This window comes from Colius striatus, chromosome 6, assembly GCF_028858725.1.
Source record: "Colius striatus isolate bColStr4 chromosome 6, bColStr4.1.hap1, whole genome shotgun sequence".
Taxonomy (NCBI): domain Eukaryota; kingdom Metazoa; phylum Chordata; class Aves; order Coliiformes; family Coliidae; genus Colius; species Colius striatus.
This window is the reverse complement of record NC_084764.1, coordinates 2,701,990-2,721,792: the sequence shown is the minus strand read 5'-3', so window position 1 is coordinate 2,721,792 and position 19,803 is coordinate 2,701,990. Positions and strand designations below refer to the sequence as shown.

Sequence of the window (19,803 nt, the reverse complement as noted above, 5' to 3'; positions counted from 1 at the left end):
ACACATCCCATGGCTTTTACACACAGCACAATCTTACCTGGGCCATGTAAATGACTCTGGTGATATCTCTTCCATTCACCACGTCAGGTTCCAGGATCCAAGCACTGGGCAGAATCTCCCCTCTCACCAGTTCCTTCGCGGGGTGCGGCATGGACGCGTCATACACAGACTGAACGGCCAGCACAGACAAGTTCTCCTGCAAACAAGTGTGAAGGTGACAACGTGGCAGAGGAACTTCATGCATATAGTATTGTTTCACTGTTTGCCAGGAGCTGTGTTTCTTAAAAGAGCTCTTTCCATAAGTAATGTTTATTAAAGGCTTTTAGTCTTGCTTGGTTTTAAGTGGAACGTACAACGGATGGGGCTTGGGCAACAACTGTCGCTCACAAGTGGGTTTTATACAGCTTTTACTGGGATATAGCAGGTATGGCTTTTCTTCCTGTTGCACTGTCACTCTGGGACATAAGAGCATGGACTTTGCCTCTCTCCCTTGTCCTTGGGCCATGAGCTCAGAACCAATGGCTCTCTGTTTCAGTGTTCACTTTACCTCTTTGGCTTCTACAGTAATGCAGCAGAAATCCCGGGGTTGCTTCAGGTAACAGAGTGAGGTGTCAGTCACTAAATACACTGTGGGGAAAGAGCCCACCCAAAACAAAAAGAAGAAAGGGGGAATTAGACTTTGACAATTTAACCTTGGTGCTGTTTCCTCCACCCCTTACAAGCACATGCATAGTTTGTTTTGACTTCTTATTGCCTCCCAACTCTAGCTAACCTGCTATCATGTGTCACTAAGCTGCTTTTCCAAGCTACTTAAGGTTGGTTTGGACTTCCAAGCCTCTGTCTCTAGCTGTACTTCTGCAGGGAGAGGGGTTTTATTACACACATATCCTTGCTTTGGATGAGTCTTGCAAACCATAGTCCCACATTAAGTAATGAAATTGTTTATTCACAGCCAAAGGAATGAAATGAGATGCCTCTAAGGTTGCTCCTGAGCTGAGAAAGCACCCAAGGATAACAGGGGCCAGGAGTCTGCATTGCTGCTCACCCAGCTGAATGTGGCTGGTCACCTTCTTGTGTATTCGAGCCGTGTTGATGGTTCTGTCATACAGATGCCTTTTGCCAGGATCCCTCACTAGGCCCCACACACAGGGAAGAGGTCTCTCAATCACTCCAGCTCCCAGAAACCCATGCCTTGTTGCTGAAGGGAAGACTTTGTAGTAGACCAGCACCTCTTTCTCTGTGCATTGATATCTGGCAAAGACAGAGGAAAGGTGTTGGCACAGGTGAGGCCCAAGGCCGGGCCTCTCCTGATAAAGACCCACCGTAAACTTACTTCCAGCCAGCTGCTGCTTGGCGTGTGTAGAGGTTCCTCAGGTTGTGTGAGCACGCTGCCATGACCTGGGAAAAGTGACAAACATACAGGTAAGAGAAAGCTGTATAAGCTGTAACTGTCCCTCTTCTACTCAAACCACAAAACTGCCTTTACCACACACACTTTGACCAGTATCCCTTGGGGAGTGGTAAGAGCCAGACTGACTTGTCAGTCTCCTCTGCTGAAGAAGGAGATCTATGTGTGCCTGAGCCTGTGTATCAGCCTAAACTATAGTGGGGAAATGGCTGGGGGAGGAGAGCATCTATCTCCAAAGGGTGTTCAAGTGCTTCTACCTGGTCTGAAGTACCAAGGCCGTGTGTGCTTTCCACCTGACTGCACACTCCCAGCTTGGCATACACTCATGGGTCCAACCTGCACTGGAGGAGTTCCTGGACCCTAGAAGGGTTGGTAGTTTCACTCAAGCATTTCAGTCTCTTCTGAACCTCACTGCTGCAGCCTGGCTCACTTTCCCCCTCCCTTTAAAATGCTCCACATGTCTCTCCACCTGAGGGCTTGGTAACTGTTGGCAGTGTGAAACAACAAGGCTTGTTTCAGCCATTTGTGCTACAGCTTCCAGGAGGAGGCATAGGAGGGGTGAGTGAAAACTGCACTGGTTTACTGACCTCAGTGGTAGCATTAGCCAAGATGTGTTTGGATAAATCTTGGTACCCTTTTGTGGAAGAGGAGCTGACAGAAATTGTTAATCCGTGAGTGAACCTGCAGCTGATGCTGCTGGAAGGAAGAGCTGGCTGCATCTTGCTGGCTTCTGTGGGGAACAAGAAAGCTGTAAGAGAATGGAAAATAAAGCAAGCCAACAGGAAACCCAGCCCTCTTCTGCTGCTGCAGGGGCTTGAACCCACCCCTGGAGCACACAGCCCACCAGGTCCTGATGAAGGATGGCTAACAGCCCTTGTCTAGACAGTCTGGACATCAGTCATTACACCACAGTCAGATGCTGCATTACTCAAGTGTAGTGGTTATTCCCACATAGAAGTTAATAACTTAAAGAAGAATAGGCAATGTCAGGCTTGAGGATAAAAAGAGGGACTTGCCTGAACCATCCAACACTCATTGCAGCTTTTTACCCTCCCACTTCCCTGGCTCAGCCAAGGCCTTTCCTCACACCCTGTCAGAACACTGTCCTCTGTTACCACAGCAAAAGAGCAACTTCAGAGGGACCAGATCATCCAAGATATTCATGTAATGGTCTGGACATCCTCACCATACCTCACATCAAACGGGGTGTTGCTTTGTATAAATGACAGATCTCATGAGGCTTTGGGATGCTGCCAAATGCTTCACTTACCACACCCTGAATCCTGTTGTAGTTGCTCTAGCACATAAAGCTGACTGTTCCTGACAGCAGAACGACCTCGTGTGTCTCTTGAAAGCAAAGCATTTCCAGGAGAAACCTGGTTTCAGAGAAAGCAGGAGTGAGGGCTTTTGGTCACAGCTGAGAGAAATAATGTTGCACAGCAAGCACAATATTCATCACAGATCTGCCTCACAAGGCTGGAAGCTTCTCTTTGCCATAAGGCAACTCCTCTGCCTTTGCCCTGGGTACGAAATGGTCCCCTGACTGGGGAAATGTGGCAAACCAAGTGTGAGGAGCTCACACACTTGAGCTCATATTCTCAATTCATGTTCCCCAGACTCTGAAGTCAGTGTGCCTCCACCACTGAGGGAGGCAGGCTCAGAATGCCAGATGCTGGCTTGTCACAAGAAAAGGCTTGTTGTTTCTTAACCATGTGAGAGATGGTGGCATCACTGATACTAGTAACACTAGCTGGCTTCTAACTAGTATTTAAAAACCAAATAAATCACCCAGAACACAAGTGTCACTGTCCTCTGCCATTACAGGGTGATGCTCTCTCCACCCTACATTACCCCTCTGTGCCGTCTGTCAGTGCTACAGCCTCAGAGGCCATCAGCTGTGCCCTCTGTGTCACTGCTACAGCCTCAGAGGCCATCAGCTGTGCCCTCTGTCAGTGCTACAGCCTCAGAGCCCATCAGCTGTGCCCTCTGTGTCACTGCTACAGCCTCAGAGGCCATCAGCTGTGCCCTCTGTCAGTGCTACAGCCTCAGAGGCCATCAGCTGTGCCCTCTGTGTCACTGCTACAGCCTCAGAGGCCATCAGCTGTGCCCTCTGTCAGTGCTACAGCCTCAGAGCCCATCAGCTGTGCCCTCTGTGTCAGTGCTACAGCCTCAGAGGCCATCAGCTGTGCCCTCTGTCAGTGCTACAGCCTCAGAGGCCATCAGCTGTGCCCTCTGTCAGTGCTACAGCCTCAGAGGCCATCAGCTGTGCCCTCTGTGTCACTGCTACAGCCTCAGAGGCCATCAGCTGTGCCCTCTGTCAGTGCTACAGCCTCAGAGCCCATCAGCTGTGCCCTCTGTGTCACTGCTACAGCCTCAGAGGCCATCAGCTGTGCCCTCTGTCAGTGCTACAGCCTCAGAGCCCATCAGCTGTGCCCTCTGTGTCACTGCTACAGCCTCAGAGGCCATCAGCTGTGCCCTCTGTCAGTGCTACAGCCTCAGAGCCCATCAGCTGTGCCCTCTGTGTCACTGCTACAGCCTCAGAGGCCATCAGCTGTGCCCTCTGTCAGTGCTACAGCCTCAGAGCCCATCAGCTGTGCCCTCTGTGTCACTGCTACAGCCTCAGAGGCCATCAGCTGTGCCCTCTGTCAGTGCTACAGCCTCAGAGGCCATCAGCTGTGCCCTCTGTGTCACTGCTACAGCCTCAGAGCCCATCAGCTGTGCCCTCTGTCAGTGCTACAGCCTCAGAGGCCATCAGCTGTGCCCTCTGTGTCACTGCTACAGCCTCAGAGCCCATCAGCTGTGCCCTCTGTCAGTGCTACAGCCTCAGAGGCCATCAGCTGTGCCCTCTGTGTCAGTGCTACAGCCTCAGAGCCCATCAGCTGTGCCCTCTGTCAGTGCTACAGCCTCAGAGGCCATCAGCTGTGCCCTCTGTGTCAGTGCTACAGCCTCAGAGGCCATCAGCTGTGCCCTCTGTCAGTGCTACAGCCTCAGAGGCCATCAGCTGTGCCCTCTGTGTCACTGCTACAGCCTCAGAGGCCATCAGCTGTGCCCTCTGTCAGTGCTACAGCCTCAGAGGCCATCAGCTGTGCCCTCTGTCAGTGCTACAGCCTCAGAGGCCATCAGCTGTGCACTCTGTGTCAGTGCTACAGCCTCAGAGCCCATCAGCTGTGCACTCTGTGTCAGTGCTACAGCCTCAGAGGCCATCAGCCTGCCAGGCAGCTGTTCCTCACCTGTCCATCCTGGCTGCTGAGGGGGCTTGCAGCGGTGTTACTGCTGTTGTAACCAGATGTTGGGCCAGAGGAGAGGCTGAGGCTGGAATCTGTACATAAAGTGCTTGTACTAGCCAGATTCTTCAGCCTTGCTTCTTCCTGCAATAGGTATCAAGGTGTTACAAACAGAGCCCCACACAAAGCTCACCTTGCACAACAGGTAGTCAAGTTGAAAGGAATCATCTAAACCAGCCCGGTTTGTGCCAAGGAGCATTGACAGGACAAAAGCTGGTGCTGTATATAAGGTGTGAAATAAAGGGGCTCCTTTGAACAACAATGATCTCCCTGTAAAGCCTGGCAAGGGCAGCTTCTGCTGCTGCTCCTCACACATGAGAGTCCAGGTCACCACACCAATGGCAGCATGTTTGGAAGGGGAAAAAGAAGGTTATTTTGAGAAAAAATATCTTAGTTGGGTCCTATTTGTTGCTCTTTGCCTACACTTCTCAGGTAGCCCCTGATTTAAGCTGCTGGTCAAATGTAGTTGTTAAAGGCTGAAGACTCAATCCCAGCCCAGCAGGTGAAGTTAAAATTACATCATAAGACAAAACTGAGAACTTTAAGAACATTTGTGCTTTCAAGTGTGATTTTTTTTTCCAACTCAGGTGAGGTACAGCATTTCACATGAAAAGTATGGCAGCAGATGTGGTGAGATCCACTCATGGAGGGGAACTGAGGGTGCCTTAAAGGGTGCAATGACATGAGTTCATCGGGTTAGCACCAGACAGACACGGATGAGGAGAGGAGCTCTGCAGCTGAATTGAAGCTGAATTGTTGGGCATCAACAAATGCTGCTGCATAAAAGTATAGGCTGAAGCTGGGCAGAACAGACACATCCCAGTGAGGTGTTTTCCTTGCATTTGGGGAGCAAAATGTACACACTTAGACTGTGCAAGACACAGGTCATGGACTCATAGAACCACAGAGTGGTGGGGGTTGGAAGGGACCTTTAGAGATCATCCAGCCCAACCCCCCCAAAAGGAAGAAAGAAAAACCAAAAGTACAGGACAAATATATACAGACAGAGGGCAGTTTGAGAAGATAAACAGAAAACAGTGAAGGCTTTTGGGTTGTAAGCCCATACTGGAATAAACTGAGTTCACAGGAGCAAAACTCTTGCACAGACTGGGCAGGTGTCCCCCAGGATGGCTGTGGAAGCTCGATGCAAACAACAGGAGTTTCTTGTATGTCCAGTGTGGCTTCAGGAAGGTGTAAACTCAAAAGCACAACCAGGAGCAGTTCAGGATCACTGGCCTTTTTTAAGCACAAATTTGCATTTAATTCTGAGGCTTGTGACCTGACCTAGGTGGGAGCTGCTTCTGCAGGGGCTTGGGCTGGATGAGCTCTAAAGGTCCCTTCCAACCCCCACCATCCCATGACTCTGTGATTCTATGGTTGTCCGTGCTGACACATACCAAACAGGAGAATGGCTCAGGCATGGAAGGGTTGCTTTTAAAAGGCACTGGAGTGAACAGTGCACTGCTGGTTTCCTCTGCAGTGCTCACCTTCTGCAGCTGATGGCAGATCTGCTCCCGGATGCGCCTCTTTTCCTGCTCGGCTCTCTCCCGCAGCTTCTCCCTGGCTCGGGCTATCTCAGTTCTCGTTTCCTCTCGTGCCCTCTGGTAGTCTCGGAGCAACAGCTCAATGTCTGAAGGATGCTGAAGGCTTCTTCTTTTTGGTTCTTGTACTCTGTAAGGGTAGGGGTAGGGGTGGGGGGGGGAACACACATAATTACTTGCAATGGAGTCACCTGGCGTGAGACAGGGCAGGGACACAGAGATGCTGAAGGGAGTGGAGCATCTCCCTTGTGATGAAAGGCTGAGGGAGCTGGGGCTCTGCAGCTTGGAGAAGAGGAGACTGAGGGGTGAGCTCATGAATGTTTACATTACTTCTCTGGAGACATTCCAAACCCAGCTGGACGAGTTCCTGTGTGCCCTACTCTAGCTGGCCCTGCTCTGGCAGAGGGGTGGGACCAGATGAGCTTTTGATCTGGTATCAGATTCTGATACCATAAGAAAATCACCTTTCAACACAGGACAGGAAAATTCTCCAGAAGAGCAGTGAAAACCCACCAAAAAACCCCTCAAAAAGCCAAAAGAGCCTCTCTTTCTCACTGAAGGCTGCATGGATGTTTGCCTTAGGCAATTATTGTAAGTCCAGTATACCACTGAGATCACTCCAGTGATTGCCCTGGTTTCTAAGCCAGAGCTCCTTGTAATCTAAGGTTACTGCTTTGGTTTGCTGTACACAAAGTGATTGTGTTGGGAAAACAGCTGACCCACTGCCAAGGAAGCAAAAGCCATTTAGGGGATGTGGTGGGGGACGAGGAGCTCAACTGCTAAATGGTGAAGGCTTGCAGAACCTTTTTGCTATTTAATATGAAACTGAACTATTTCATGAGGCTTTTAAGGTAGTGAAGGAGTAAAAAGACAGTTTGGTCACCAAGACTGAAGACTCAGCTGTCTCCATACCTCATACACATATAGTCAATTAGACACTTGTTAAGGACTGAAAGAAACTGGACAGGAGATTTTAAGGGGCGTTTTCTAAAGCCAGACACACCTTTTTTCCCCTGAAAGCACTTTCTACCCCAAAGTTTAACACTTTGGCATTGGGAGGAATTCTTCTGCCACAGAAATCTCAGACATCAGTAAGAACCACTAATGTGCAGCCCTTGTGAGCACTGGCAGTGGACATCAGGCCAAAGGAGACCTTCCCAGTGCCCTACCTGGTATTTTCCACCACGTCTCTTCTCAGCTGTTGCAGATATTCCCGGCGTCTGCTGGGGAGATCTGGGTCCCTCTGAGTTGCATCCAGGGTCTGCAACAGGCTGAAGTGCTTTTGAGGACTCAGGCTTCGGCTCCTTTGGTACCTCTGCAGCCTTTTTTCTCTTTCCTTCCTCAGAGTTTCAATAGTCTTCATGTGTCTGTCAGGGAAACACGGTGAGAGTAACAAAACACACCCTGCAAAGTTCCATTTCCCGAGTGTTTTAAACCACTTATACATTAGGGAGCCTCAAGGGGCAAAATGTATAGGGACCTAACACCATGCACTCCCCTTGCAAGTGGCCCTTTGGCCACATCCTGACAGATGGGGCAGAAATGCTAAAACATCACTGCTGTTGAAATGCATCAGAGGGGGGTTTGTTAGTGCTTGGAATGAAGAGAGGTTTTGTTACTGCTTGGAATGGCTGAGGGGCAAACTGAGCATGGAGACCAGTTTAGCTACTCCTCATTTTGCTTCAGTTAGAGCAGCTTCCTCAAGAGTTCTATCATCTAATCCCAAGAACCTTTTCATTTGGCCATCATTTATTTTGCACATTTATGAGAGCTCTAAGTTTGGGTTGGCATATCCCTGCAGCAGCATTCATTCACAGGAGCATGAATGAGAGATTTCCATTAAAAGGATGCATCCATTATTTTCCCATTGCACTAAATCAGTGTAACAGGTTCCCATGATTGCCAGCTACACGTGATTGCCCTCCTAGCGGGGTAATCACTAGGGTGATACTAGAGTGGGGTGACCCCAGATTTGAATTGCATCAAATCTTACACTTTTCTCTGTTTTCTTGAAGTAACAGAAGCACAGAATCTCAGGGGTTGGAGGGCTCTAAAGCTCATCCAGTGCAACCCCCCTGCCAGAGCAGGACCACCTAGAGCAGGGCACACAGGGACTCATCCAGCTGGGTTGGAATGTCTCCAGAGAAGGAGCCTCCACAGCCCATCTGGGCAGCCCCTTCCAGTGCTGCTTCACCTCAACAGGGAAGAAGTTTTCCCTTGTGTTTCTTTGGAACCTCTTCTGTTCCAGCTTGGACCTGTTGTACCTTGTTGTTGTACCTTATCCTACCATTGGCCATCACTGAGAACAGCCTGGCTCCACGTGTCACTTAACTGTGCGTAAAAGAAGCTTAATGCTGTCTCTCTTCACATGTACTTCATTCAACCTGACTAATTACATGCTTATTGCTAAATATGCTGCATGAATGCTTACTACAGCTCTCCTCTAAGCCATGTACCTTTCATAAAGCTGCTGCTTCAGCGGGGTGGCCGCCAGGTCCTCGGCAGCTCCGCTCTGAAGGGCTCTCAGCAGCGCGTCCGTCTCCCCGATGCCGTGGTTCAGCTTGGCCTCCGTCAGCTCCACCGTCAGGGGATGCTGGTGCAGATCCAGCTGAATGCCACACATGATCTGAGCACGCTCTCTCTGAAGCCTCTCGATCTCTCTGCTCCTGCTGTCACCCAGCTGGGATGTCCCTTCCCTAGGTTTCCTTTCTGCCCTCCCCCGTAGCTCGGTGACGCTGCCGCTGGAGCTGAGCGATGGAGGAGGAGGGCTGCCCTGAACTCCACCCCAGTTGCTGAATTTGTTGTGTATGGGCAAATCACGGAGGCTGTAGCTCCGAGGCCTGGGAGGCTTTGCAAAACCAGCGCTTTGGTTGAGAGGGATTTCGGTGTCACAGTCACTTTCAGTCAGGGAATCTGTGTCCTCTCGGAAGGACGTTTGCACGTCGCTGGCGTCAGAGAGAGGGGGAGGGCAGCTGCTCTCCTTCCTCCAGAAGAAGTCACGAAACTGTAGAGAAGATGCTTGTAGCAGTGGGCCTGAGGACATGCCAGCATCTGTCTTACAAGTGGCACTGACTGTCTGACTGAAAAGCGAGTCGGCTTTGGGAGCAGGATCGGAATCGCCAGCGTGGTTTTGGTGCCTGGCTCCAGCAGCAGAGCCTCTCCCTCCCCTCGTCACGTCCATACAGTGAAGCGAGTGTGCCAGGGGACTGTGGTCTCTGAGGTCACCTGTGAGAACTTCCCCGTGGCCTGACACCTCCAACATGCTACTGGAGTGATACAGTTGTTTAGCACAGGCGGTGCTGTGAGTGTCAACTGTGAGCCTGTGCTGTTGTTCCAGCTCTTTTGAGCCGTCCTGTCCTAAAAGCTCTTTGGTTGCTTTCTTCTCTGAGAAGCTTCCACATTTCTTTCTCGTGCCCAAATGTTCTCTGCAAGTGCTGGATTCACTGTCTGCTTCTGTCTGGGAAAAGTTATCCACCTGTGGTGGAGTGCTGGACTGTGGAGCTGCTCTCTGCTTGCTCTGGCTGTGAAGGGGACTCGAAGCACCATTGGAATACCCAAGAGGTTCCTTAGTAGGGCAGACAGCCTTGCTGAAAGCACTCTGGCTGTTGGGGCTAGCACTGAGTGTAAGAATAGGGGAAGAGGCCCTATCGACCAGCAGGGTGTTTTTGTAAGCACATTTCCTTTCTGATGGCACTTCTGGTTCGCTGACACTTCTGTTGTCCTGAGTGTAACATGCTGGAGACTGCAAGGTGCTGTTAGTAGGGCTGCTGACCACAGTGCACCAAGAACCATCTTGGCCTGAGCTCAGCAAAGGTGACGTGACAGAGGAAACTCTGGTGCTGGCAAAAGCCACCTTCTCCTGTGCATTTAATGATGTCTTCTGAAAGTCTAAGGTTGGAGTGGACATTCTGGGTAAACGAGGCAGGGGCAGAAACGAGTCTTCCAGAATGCTGTCAAGGCTGTCAGGGAAGTCAGGATTGCCCAGACTCCTCACCCCTCTTAGTTCCTGTGTTCTTTCAAGTGTTTCCTCTCTCCTTTTGGGAGCTTTACCCACTGCATCTGCACCTTGTCCTTTCCAATCAGCGTCTCCTGCCTGAACTGACTCACTTTCCCTTTTTGCCTCCGCTTGTCTTTCTGGGTGTTTGCTCTGAGGTTCTTCCAGAGCCTGGGTCTGAGTGCCCACATCTGCTGTGGTCTGAGTACAGCTGTCTGATCTAGCAGCCCACCCAGCCTCTTCAGCTCCTCTGTGGCTGATCCTGGCCTTCTGCTCATGATCCGTAACGCTCTGTTGGGAGAGGTTTCCCAAGAGCTCAGAAGTGTTCTGCAGAAGCTGGGACAGGTGCATGGACAAGTTCTGCACACTTGTCCAAGAAGAAGGTTGATGGAATAAATCTCTGCTTGCTTCCTGCTTCCTTGCAGAAACATCTGTGTAGCTTCTCTGATGGCGCCTTTGCCTTTTATACCTCCCTGGAGTCGCTGTTTGCGTTCCCTGCTCACACCTCATCCCTGGGAGCTTGTTGCAAGACCGTTCAGACTCGGAAGGATACAACAGTACAATTTCATCCACCTGCACTGAAGACTGCCCAGGTTGTGCAGAAGGAGCCTCAAATTCAGCAGTGTTGTTTTCTGGGCTGGTTCCCAGCATTTCACGGGACTGCTTGGTGCTGTCACTGGAGCACGCAGACTGAAAGCCTTGCCCGACCTGGTCCCATCCTTGGAGGCCTTCAATGCTGCTTAAAGTGCTCGAGAAGACTTTTGCTGTGGCATATGAACTGAGGTGAGAGTGAAAAGGAGAATTTTGAGAATTCAATCCATTGTCTACACTGGAACATCTCATCACTTTACGATTTGCCAGGTGGGAAGGAATTTGATTGCAGGAGACATCGCTTGCACTTCCAAAAACATACTGCTTCCAGCCCAGCTTGCACGATCCCTCTTCTTGCCACGGGTGAATGTATGGGTTGATATCACTTGAACTAAAATGCATCATATCTTTATTGTCTTGCAGCAGGAAAGCTGTTTCTGGCTGGTATCCAGCTCCTTCAGCTTTCCCTTCGCTACACTGACTTACAGAACTAGTCTCTGAACGGTCATTTGCTTCTGCACCCACAGAATGGTGAGCTGTGTGCAGTAAGGATGAGGGAGATTGAGCAGCAGAGCCTTTTAAAGACTGGCTGCTTTGGGTTCTGGCTGCAAAGTGTTGTAAGCTTTTGGGATCACAGTTTTCAAGCTGCTTATTTTGAGCCACTCTTTGCTGAAATCTGGGTTTGGATTTCACCTGCAGAAAGTTCTTTGATTCCCGCTTTGAAAATCTTTCCATTCCCTGAAGATCATCTTCGGTTGGTGATGGAGGCTCTACACTCATGTTTAAGTCTTGCAGCGACTTAGATGCACAATATAACAAAGGATCTGCCTTAGCTGAAGCTTCCAAAGTATCATCTATATCAGAGAAGACAGCAATAGCTGGGGCTGATAATCTGTGACTCTGTAAATAAGGTCTCTGTTCACTTTGCTTGCAGCTCTTTGTATCTCGTGTAGGGGAATATGGTCTTTTGCTCCTGAACTGCACCAATCTGGGTTCTTGGGGAGGCAAGTCATTGCTTTCTGGTAAAAGCTTTCTGGAGGTACTTTCATTATTCACTGCAGAAAACGTTATTCTTTCTGATTTCAGAGTCTCATTCCTCACTGTAGCATCTCCTGTTGTTGAACACTTGTCTGCATCAGCAGCAGGGCTCTCCACGCTCAAACCTGTATTGTCCTTGCAAAGTCCAGTCTCTTCTCTACCCTCTGTGTTTGTTTTATGTGGCATCTGTTCACCTGTGGGCACATACTGATAATTACCTTGCAGATCTACAGGGGTCTTTCCAAGAGCCAAGACGGTGTGGTACAGTCGTCTGGGGTCTCCTGGGAGTCGTCTGCTGTACGTGGGATATGTCAGACTAAAGGAGTTGCAGGTGTGGTCAGCATCCACATCATCATCTCCCAGATACAGATTTGCCAACACTGTCACTTCTGAGCCTCTGAATTCATTCAAGGAATCTGAGGACACATCAGTTTGCTTTTCAGCACGTTCTCTGCTGAATGCTTTCCTCTGCTCTGTCTTCGCTGCCAGATGTTCATCCTCGGTACCTGGTTGCAGTTCTTCCTCATTCCTCTGAAGCATTGCTCTCATTTGTGCCTCTTTAACAAGAGCTAACCTTCCAGTATCCCAGAAAGGTACTGATGGTGATAAACCAGCACTTGGTGCTTCATCTGTGCGTCCTGTGCGAGCTTCTTGTGGTGGAACTTGAGCCCAGCGCTGCCGATCAACCTTCGTGTCTCTGGCGGTTTTTTTACAGCCACTTCCATATGCAGGTTCCCTCCCTACAGCAGAGTTTTTATATGGCTCAGAGCCTGTGTCTGACACTGGGCAATGCCTGTTTTCTTTTGCAAGAGAAAGTAAAATGCTTCCTGAAGCACGCAGGGGCTCATCAAATACCACAGCCTTGTCAGACTGAGTGTCCTGTGCTTGCAAAGTGGCAAACGGGGAGGGTTTCACTCTGCTGCCGTGGGAAAGACGGCACGTGCCGGTCTCACCGTGGCCTCCAGCTGCAGCTGAAGAGCATTCCAGAAACTGCCTTAGGGATGCAAATGCTGGAGGAAGATCTCCTGCTTCTCCAGAGCACACACCTGCAGAGCCAGAGGACACTGGCTCAGCCAAAGAAGTGGCTGCAGGCGAGTCCTCCAGCTGACTAAACACCAGACACTTGGAGCTGTCGAGCAAACGCGGAGTGTCGAAAGCACCGAGGTTCTTGGAGCTCTGAAATGGTGCCTCAGCTGGGGCATCTTCTGCAAAGAGGAGTGGAAGAGACTTGGATTGTTTCCTGCCAGTCAGATCTCTGCTCTGACACGGAAGGGAGCCCAGTGCTGGTAGAGTCACGCTCACACTACAAGTGTCACTGTAGTGTTCCAAGTACTCAGCAGTCTTCTTTTCTTTTCTGTCGCTGCAGTCCTGAAAAGAACCTTCAATTATTTTCTCCTTTTGACCTGTTCCTGCAACGTTCTCACAGAGCTGATCCTTCTCAGCATACGTGGCCTCTGCAGCTGCACAATGATTTTTCCTTTCGTCTCCTTTTTGAGAAAGGTCAGGAAAAGCTCCAGATGCATTCGATTCGCTTTCCAAGTACCTCGTTTCCTCGGAGAGAACGGCATCATTTTTACCTTTGTCTCCATTACTGGCAAGCAAAAGAGCTGCTGTTGATGCTGGATGACTCAGGACACCAGGAGAACATTCAGAAGTGCCTGAGTTCCTATTATAGTTTAGAATCTCTTGACTATAGTGGGGATTTTCCCATGGAGACTTGTTGACGCCTTCTGAAAGGGTTGAAGCCTGCTCAGAAACTGCACTGCCCAGCTGATCTGCGCAGCATTTATCACCAGTCCCCTGTCTCTGGTCCTCTCTGTGCTCATGCTGATATCCAGCTGCACCAGGAAACTCTGCAGTTTCATTTTTACTCCTGCTTGTCCTATAGCTTGGCCTTAAAAACTTGTCCTCATCGTGCTGTGACAGACTCCCCAAGTGAAATAATACACTCTGAGTCGTATGAATATTGTGGGACATGCTTTGTGAAGAGATTTCTAGTAAGGAAAGCCTTTCCCCCCACACCATATCTTCCATCACTTCTTTCTCTGAAGAAGGAAGCAGGTTTGAATCATCCAAGAGCACTGAGTCAGGCACGAGGGTACCCTTTTCCTCCCGAGATGGATCTTCTGTGGTACTCAGGCAGGCTTTTGACAGTTCATTAACCATGAAGTCCACACAGAGTTCTTCACCAGCATTGTTAACATCCCGAATTACATCTTCAGAAGGATCTAATGTTTCCAAGGAAAATGAGTTTGCTTTGGCCCTTTGTGGAAGTACCACAGTTTGAGCCTCGGGACCACCTGCACTGTGAGGAGTGGGAGAGCTGTTCCCATTGACAGAGAGCACAGATTGGGCATAAGCACCGTTAAATACAGAGGATTCTTCTCCCTGCCTGGTCCTGCTTTGCAGAGAACCTACATTCTTACTTTGTGGTTGATGAGGGAGTTGTTTGCCTTCTCCCATGGTGTGGGCTGTAACAGGCATACCAACACAGACCTCGCTCCCCATTAATGTTTCATAGTATGGGAGAACAGCTCCAGCTCCAACACTGCTGTCAGATGCTTTTGTAGGGCTTTTCAACGCAGCAGGAACATCTGCAACAAGATGGGACTCCTCACTTACTCCAAGATAGGAGAGGGGATTTACAGACTGGCATGGGGAGTCTTGAAGTGAACCTTCTCTGTTGTTTCCAGTAGACTTCAGTCTTGCTGCTGGAATCTGTTGCTTGCTGGCATCTTCACTCTTTCTAGAAAAGCTGGTAGACACCCACTGGCTTTCTCTGAGGAGTTCATTCAATCTGCTGTCACTGTGTGTCGTTTGGCAGCTGTCTTTGTTGTCAGGGAACAGCTCGTCCAGGTTTTGTAAAATGATCAGTTCTACCTCCTCTGTGTTTCCTTCCTCTCTGTCTGTGTTGGCTGTTTGCACCAGACTCACCAAACGCCCTTTCTCCTCCTCAGCTCTGGAGCCTCCTGGACCCAATTCACAAATACCAGGTTTTTTTCCAACAACACTTGTGTTCAAGCTCTCTGAAGTCCGCTGCTCAGGATATCCCACAGAGCAGCTCATATATGTCTGGCTGTCCTCTTTCACGCGGAGACTTGTCAGTTCATGCTCAGTTCTATATTGGTCAGCATCAACTGAAGATTCATGTAGGTCGGTGTCTTTCCCAGCTGCATTTCTTGGATGTGTAAAGGAGGCCACTGAGCCACCGTCCTCACTCACATCAGCAGGGTCTTGGTGTCTTGAATCACCTCCCAGCAGTGTGTTCTGCTCTGGACCTGAAGCTGTCAGGTATCTCTCAGGGATCTTAAACTGACTCAAAATCTCCTCCTCCTCATCTCTGTCACAATACTGCTGTAGAGCTGGGGGCTCTTCAGGGAGTAAAACTTCCTCTGTGCATAGGACTTCTTGCCTTGTGATGATTGTGTTCATGGTGGTGATTTGCTGTTCACTCCCAGCCACTTCACATCCATTCACCTCGTCTTCCTGAGCCAAACAGCTTGGTACACACCGCTCAGTTAAATCGCTGCAACTCCCCCGTCCATCACTGTTGGGTTCTGACAACACACTTCCTTGCCTGCTTGCCGTGAGTGCTGCTGCAGCTGCAGCCTCTGCCTTAAACACATCTTCTGCTCTGCTGCTCACCTGTAAAAGCCCCTCACATGCATCAAGGAAGCCTGAAGCGTTCTGAGCAGCATCTGCTGTGTGGGAACATGCAGGTGAAGGAGTGGTTTTGGGAGCAACAGAAAACTCTGGTGAATAAACACCCTTTTCTACGTTCTTGCTCCTTTCTTTTTGGCAAAAGCTGTTTGTTTCAAGCTGGCTGTCAGAGCACACAAGTGGTTTCAGCTCCTGAGTGTGTTCTGCCCCGGTGCTGGCTACCTGCACTTCATCTTTCTCTGCCTCTTCATGCGTCAGGCACAGGTTTGTGTAGAACTCGCACCGAGCTTCACAAGCTACACTATCAGTGGCTTTCTTTGGAGACAGGCTGATGCTCTTATAAACCTCTCTGCTCCTGTCTTCACTCTGGCCCTTGGTTGCTGGGTAGTCAGGTAAACTTTCACTCTGTGTGGGTTTAATCTCCAATGCATGTTTTTTTAAGCTGGTTGCACTGTTGATGAAATCTGTCGTTTCTTCATCGGGGTTTGCTTTCCTCTTCTGATGAGGAACCAAAGCTGCTTCTGGATCAGTTTCTGGGTTTCTTAAAAACTTGGACTCTTCATTGATGCACAGACTCTCCTCCTGAGAAACAGTAGCTGATGTGTTTGTGTTGTAATCAAATACTCTTCCTGACTCGGGGTTTGCACCATCTTCGACAAGCAAGATATCCTCTGGGCAGTGACTTGCAAAGAAAGCTTCTTTCTGTTCTCTCGATTCAAGGGAAGCTTTGTTCTGTGGTTCTGCTTCCAAGAGAACAGCTGCAGCAAATTCCACAGCCATGTCAGTCGTCTCACACGTCCTGTTTTTCTGCCCTGCTGACTTTGAAGAGCACGTTGTGCAGAGGCAGCCAGCGTGGACGTCGCAGCAACTGGCCGGGGCACTGGCTTCCAGAGTTAGATCAGATGTGGCATCACCATCTCCTTTCACCACCGTGATGTGCTCCAATAGATTATCATAATTTTCAGTCTCAGATGCGCTTTGGAAAAGGTTTGCTTCAGTTGGAGCCTTGTAAAACAGGCCTGAGCTGGATTCTGGGAGCAAATCCTTTGTAGTCTCACGACCAGCAGCCGGGAAGGACTCGGTGTCTTTCCCGCTGACGCTCACTATGAGGTAACTGACTTCATTTATCACCACGTTTTCATATTTGGATGAAAAGTCTTTCTGAACTACAGCCTGGGAATTCAAGACATTGTATTCTGGACTTTCACTGCTCTCTTCTCTTCTGCTCTCGATGCACAACACAGAGTTGTCTGGACTTTGTTGGGACAGGGCACTTGCAGGAGTGGCCACCAGCGCACATTCACGGGAACACTCTCCTGAAACGGGTTTGCTCTTGAATTCGTAACCATTCAGTGAAGACAAGTCTTCGTCCTTTGGTTCATATTCTTCATCACCTCTGACTGAAGGCACCTCTGGCACAATCTCTGCCAAGCTGTCTGTGCTTGTTTCCAGACAGATCATCTCTTTCTGGGACGTCTCTATGGGCGTTGCAGACTGGTCGTAACCCGCACGGTGAGCAGCAGGGTTGCACCGATACGTTGTCTCCTCTGAGGAGAAATCAGTCTCTGCTCTTATTTCTTCTGCAGGTATTTGTTCATAATCCATTCCCAAATTACTCCCCCCAGATCTGAGGAGACCTACTGTAACAGCTGATTCTGCTCCTTGTCCAGACAACGCCTGAAGCTCGTAACTGCTTACCAGGGAGCAGTTCTTTGTTAAGTCACCGAGAAAGAAACCTTCCTCACATCGTGTTGGTATTTCCCTTCTTGGAAAAAGTTGCCCATGGTTCCCAAATTGGACTTGTTTTACTGTGGATGTCTGTGTTGAGCTGCTGTTATGAGCAGAAGATTCAGCAGCAGGTGCACTGATGGATGTGCCTCCGCTGCCTGAGCCTGTCATCAAGCTACTGGAGTCACTGTGGAGGTCACCGTTTAAAGTTGCGAAGAAATCATCCTCTAAGTCTGCACCTCCACAGCCATTTCTCTGCTCCAACGTGTGCAGAGGCAACACAGAAATAAAAGGTGAGGGTTTCAGATTGCCATCTGGCAGCTCTGGATGAGCTGTGGGGAGAGAATCCTCCTGTTTCCTGAAGGCCAGAGACAAGCAGGCTGCAGCACTGGAACAGCTGAACGTTTGTGTGCATTCAGTGGCAGGCCTGTAAGCAGATAATTCAGTCAGCTCTTCTTGTTCTGGATGGTTTGACCTTGAGTGTTCATAATAATCGTGCTTTGCTGAAATAGGAAGGAAAGAGGAGCTTGGTCCTACTGAGCTAACAAATGAGGATGTCACACCTTGAGACTCCAAGGAAGAATTTTCATTAGAGTTGCTCCATCCCTTAAGGATCTTATTTACTGATCCACTCTCAGAACCTCTGCTTGCAGCTGTTGTTTCGGGTAGAGGGATTTCTGATGTGTCAGAGGACAGAACTGTGTTCAGCTGGTTTATCCGACGTGATAAGTGAGTAATACTGTGTATCTGCTGGGAGCCAGAAATGAAAGAAACCTCAGCAGCTGACTGCTTTAGATCATCTTTCTTCAGCCAAAGCTCTGGGTTGTTCAAAGAACATGGATGAGCTTCTTGAAACTCCAGGTTTTCAGGGGAAGAAGGTGCTGTTATTCTAGGGCTGCCGATGTCGAGCTCTGAGTCACGGGAAGGCCAAGCATCAGTAGTAAGCAAAGGGTTTCCACTTGTGTAATACAGTCTTCTCTCAAGAGACCTTTCTTGTTCTATGAAGGAGACTTTTGTCCCCTTCAGCAACTGCTTGCAAGCATTGATGGAAGCAAGCTGGGGCTTAGTGTCCAAATAAAAGGAGCTGCTCAGCTTTAGGTCATAATTTGCCCCTTCTGTGTCTGTGTGGCACTCATGGCCTCCCTCAGCCTGGACAGCTGGTGATCTAGGAGCCTGTAACTTCCAAAAAATCTCTGCTGGCACTTCATCAGATGAATCAGATTTGGCTTCTTCTACGGGATCTTCTGCTGGCATCTCCTCTCCATCAGCTAAGCTGTCCAGAGAAAAGCTTCTTTCAGGCTTCCCCAGTCTCCTGTGAGCCGCGTACGATGGCACCAGAGTCGAGACGTGGGGGTCGGTTCTGCATCTGTAAAGCTTTGCTGGCTCACAGTTGGCCTTTGGCTTGTGAACTCGCCTTCTGCTTTGCCTTTTGGCTTTATTTTCTTTTTCTACCAGAGAGTCTTGTGACATTTGACTGTCATCGCTCTCAGAATCCTCGGGGTTGGCAGGACACTGATTTCTGTCCCGATCTTCTCGTTTGAGTTTCTCCGTGAAGGCTTTTGCATAAGCACAGGAGAGAGAATCCACGGAGTAGGAACTGTCAGTGTCAGAAACCTCATTCTCATCATCCTCTTGCCAGTTCCCCAGCACATCTGGGGCTGTTTTGGCCGCTGCAGCACTGAGCATCTCGGCACTGTGCCACTTCTTTTGGACGTGAGAGAGCGGCGCCTGGCTGTTCACCTTGGTGAGGTTTCCTACGGACGTTGCCTCCGTCAGAAATTGTTGCTGTGCCACCCAGGATTTCTCCTGACTTGGCAATGCTGAGTTTGGTGCTGTCTTCCAGTTCTTGGGTGTTTGGTTTAGATGCACTGACTGTGGGTTTCCATACGCTGTTGCCTTCGTTTCTTCAGGGAAGGCTTCTGGAGAAGACCTATGGCCATTTGCACTGAGATCCATCCCAGCCTTTGTATTGGATACCTGAGCTCTGTGTTGTTCTGGGTTGCTACTTGCAGGCTGACTGAGATCTCCTAGCACCTTTGCTTTTGTCATTCTTGTCCCTGCAATAAAGGTTTCGGGCTCGTCTTTCTCCTTACAAGGATCAGGAGAGGAGCCTTTAGAGGTCTGGCTTTGAGATCCAGTTTGCCCTGGGTTGTCATCCAACTTCTCAATTTTGGGATCATTTTTACTGACACAGGCCATGACAGCTGAATCATTACAGTCTTTTTTGGCTCCTTTTGTATTTCCAGGTGAAGAAGATGGGTTTTGTTTTTCAGTTAGCTGCCTCTGGACTGAAAAGGAGATCCCTTTTTCATCACTGAAGTCATCGCTCTCAGAAACATCCTTACCTCTTCTGTAAAGACACTGTGCAGATGACAACCTCCCTGTTGTCCTGGCTTCACAGCATGGAGCAATATTTGGTGAGGTAGATAACCTGGAGACAGTCTCCCTCTTCAACAAACAGCTGTGGAAAGGAAGAAGAAGTGAAGCCCAACCCTTGCTTGAACAATGTACTTAACGATGCTTCCACATCAGTAATGACCTGCAGTTGAGAACTGAGAT

The 19,803-nt window shown here is 49.4% G+C and overlaps 2 protein-coding genes across 7 annotated transcripts in view; one reads left to right on the top strand and one right to left on the bottom strand.

The window, feature by feature from the left end:
* Window positions 1-297, top strand: part of CDAN1 (codanin 1) — a 35,302-nt gene extending 35,005 nt beyond the window's left edge. For all 6 annotated transcript variants that reach the window (XR_009818913.1, XR_009818912.1, XR_009818911.1 and 3 more), the window contains one exon: window positions 88-297. The gene's annotated coding sequence lies outside the window, so the exon portion shown is untranslated. The remainder of the gene's footprint in view (window positions 1-87) is intronic.
* STARD9 (StAR related lipid transfer domain containing 9) overlaps window positions 1-19,803 on the bottom strand; it is an 86,230-nt gene that overhangs the window by 3,279 nt on the left and 63,148 nt on the right. The window contains exons 24-33 of the mRNA XM_061997899.1: window positions 8,690-19,705; window positions 7,403-7,600; window positions 6,180-6,363; window positions 4,639-4,776; window positions 2,679-2,784; window positions 1,996-2,138; window positions 1,334-1,398; window positions 1,046-1,251; window positions 548-627; window positions 38-196 (exon numbers count right to left, since the gene is read on the bottom strand). Of these exons, the coding sequence (XP_061853883.1) occupies window positions 38-196; window positions 548-627; window positions 1,046-1,251; window positions 1,334-1,398; window positions 1,996-2,138; window positions 2,679-2,784; window positions 4,639-4,776; window positions 6,180-6,363; window positions 7,403-7,600; window positions 8,690-19,705 (12,295 nt within the window). The remainder of the gene's footprint in view (window positions 1-37; window positions 197-547; window positions 628-1,045; window positions 1,252-1,333; window positions 1,399-1,995; window positions 2,139-2,678; window positions 2,785-4,638; window positions 4,777-6,179; window positions 6,364-7,402; window positions 7,601-8,689; window positions 19,706-19,803) is intronic.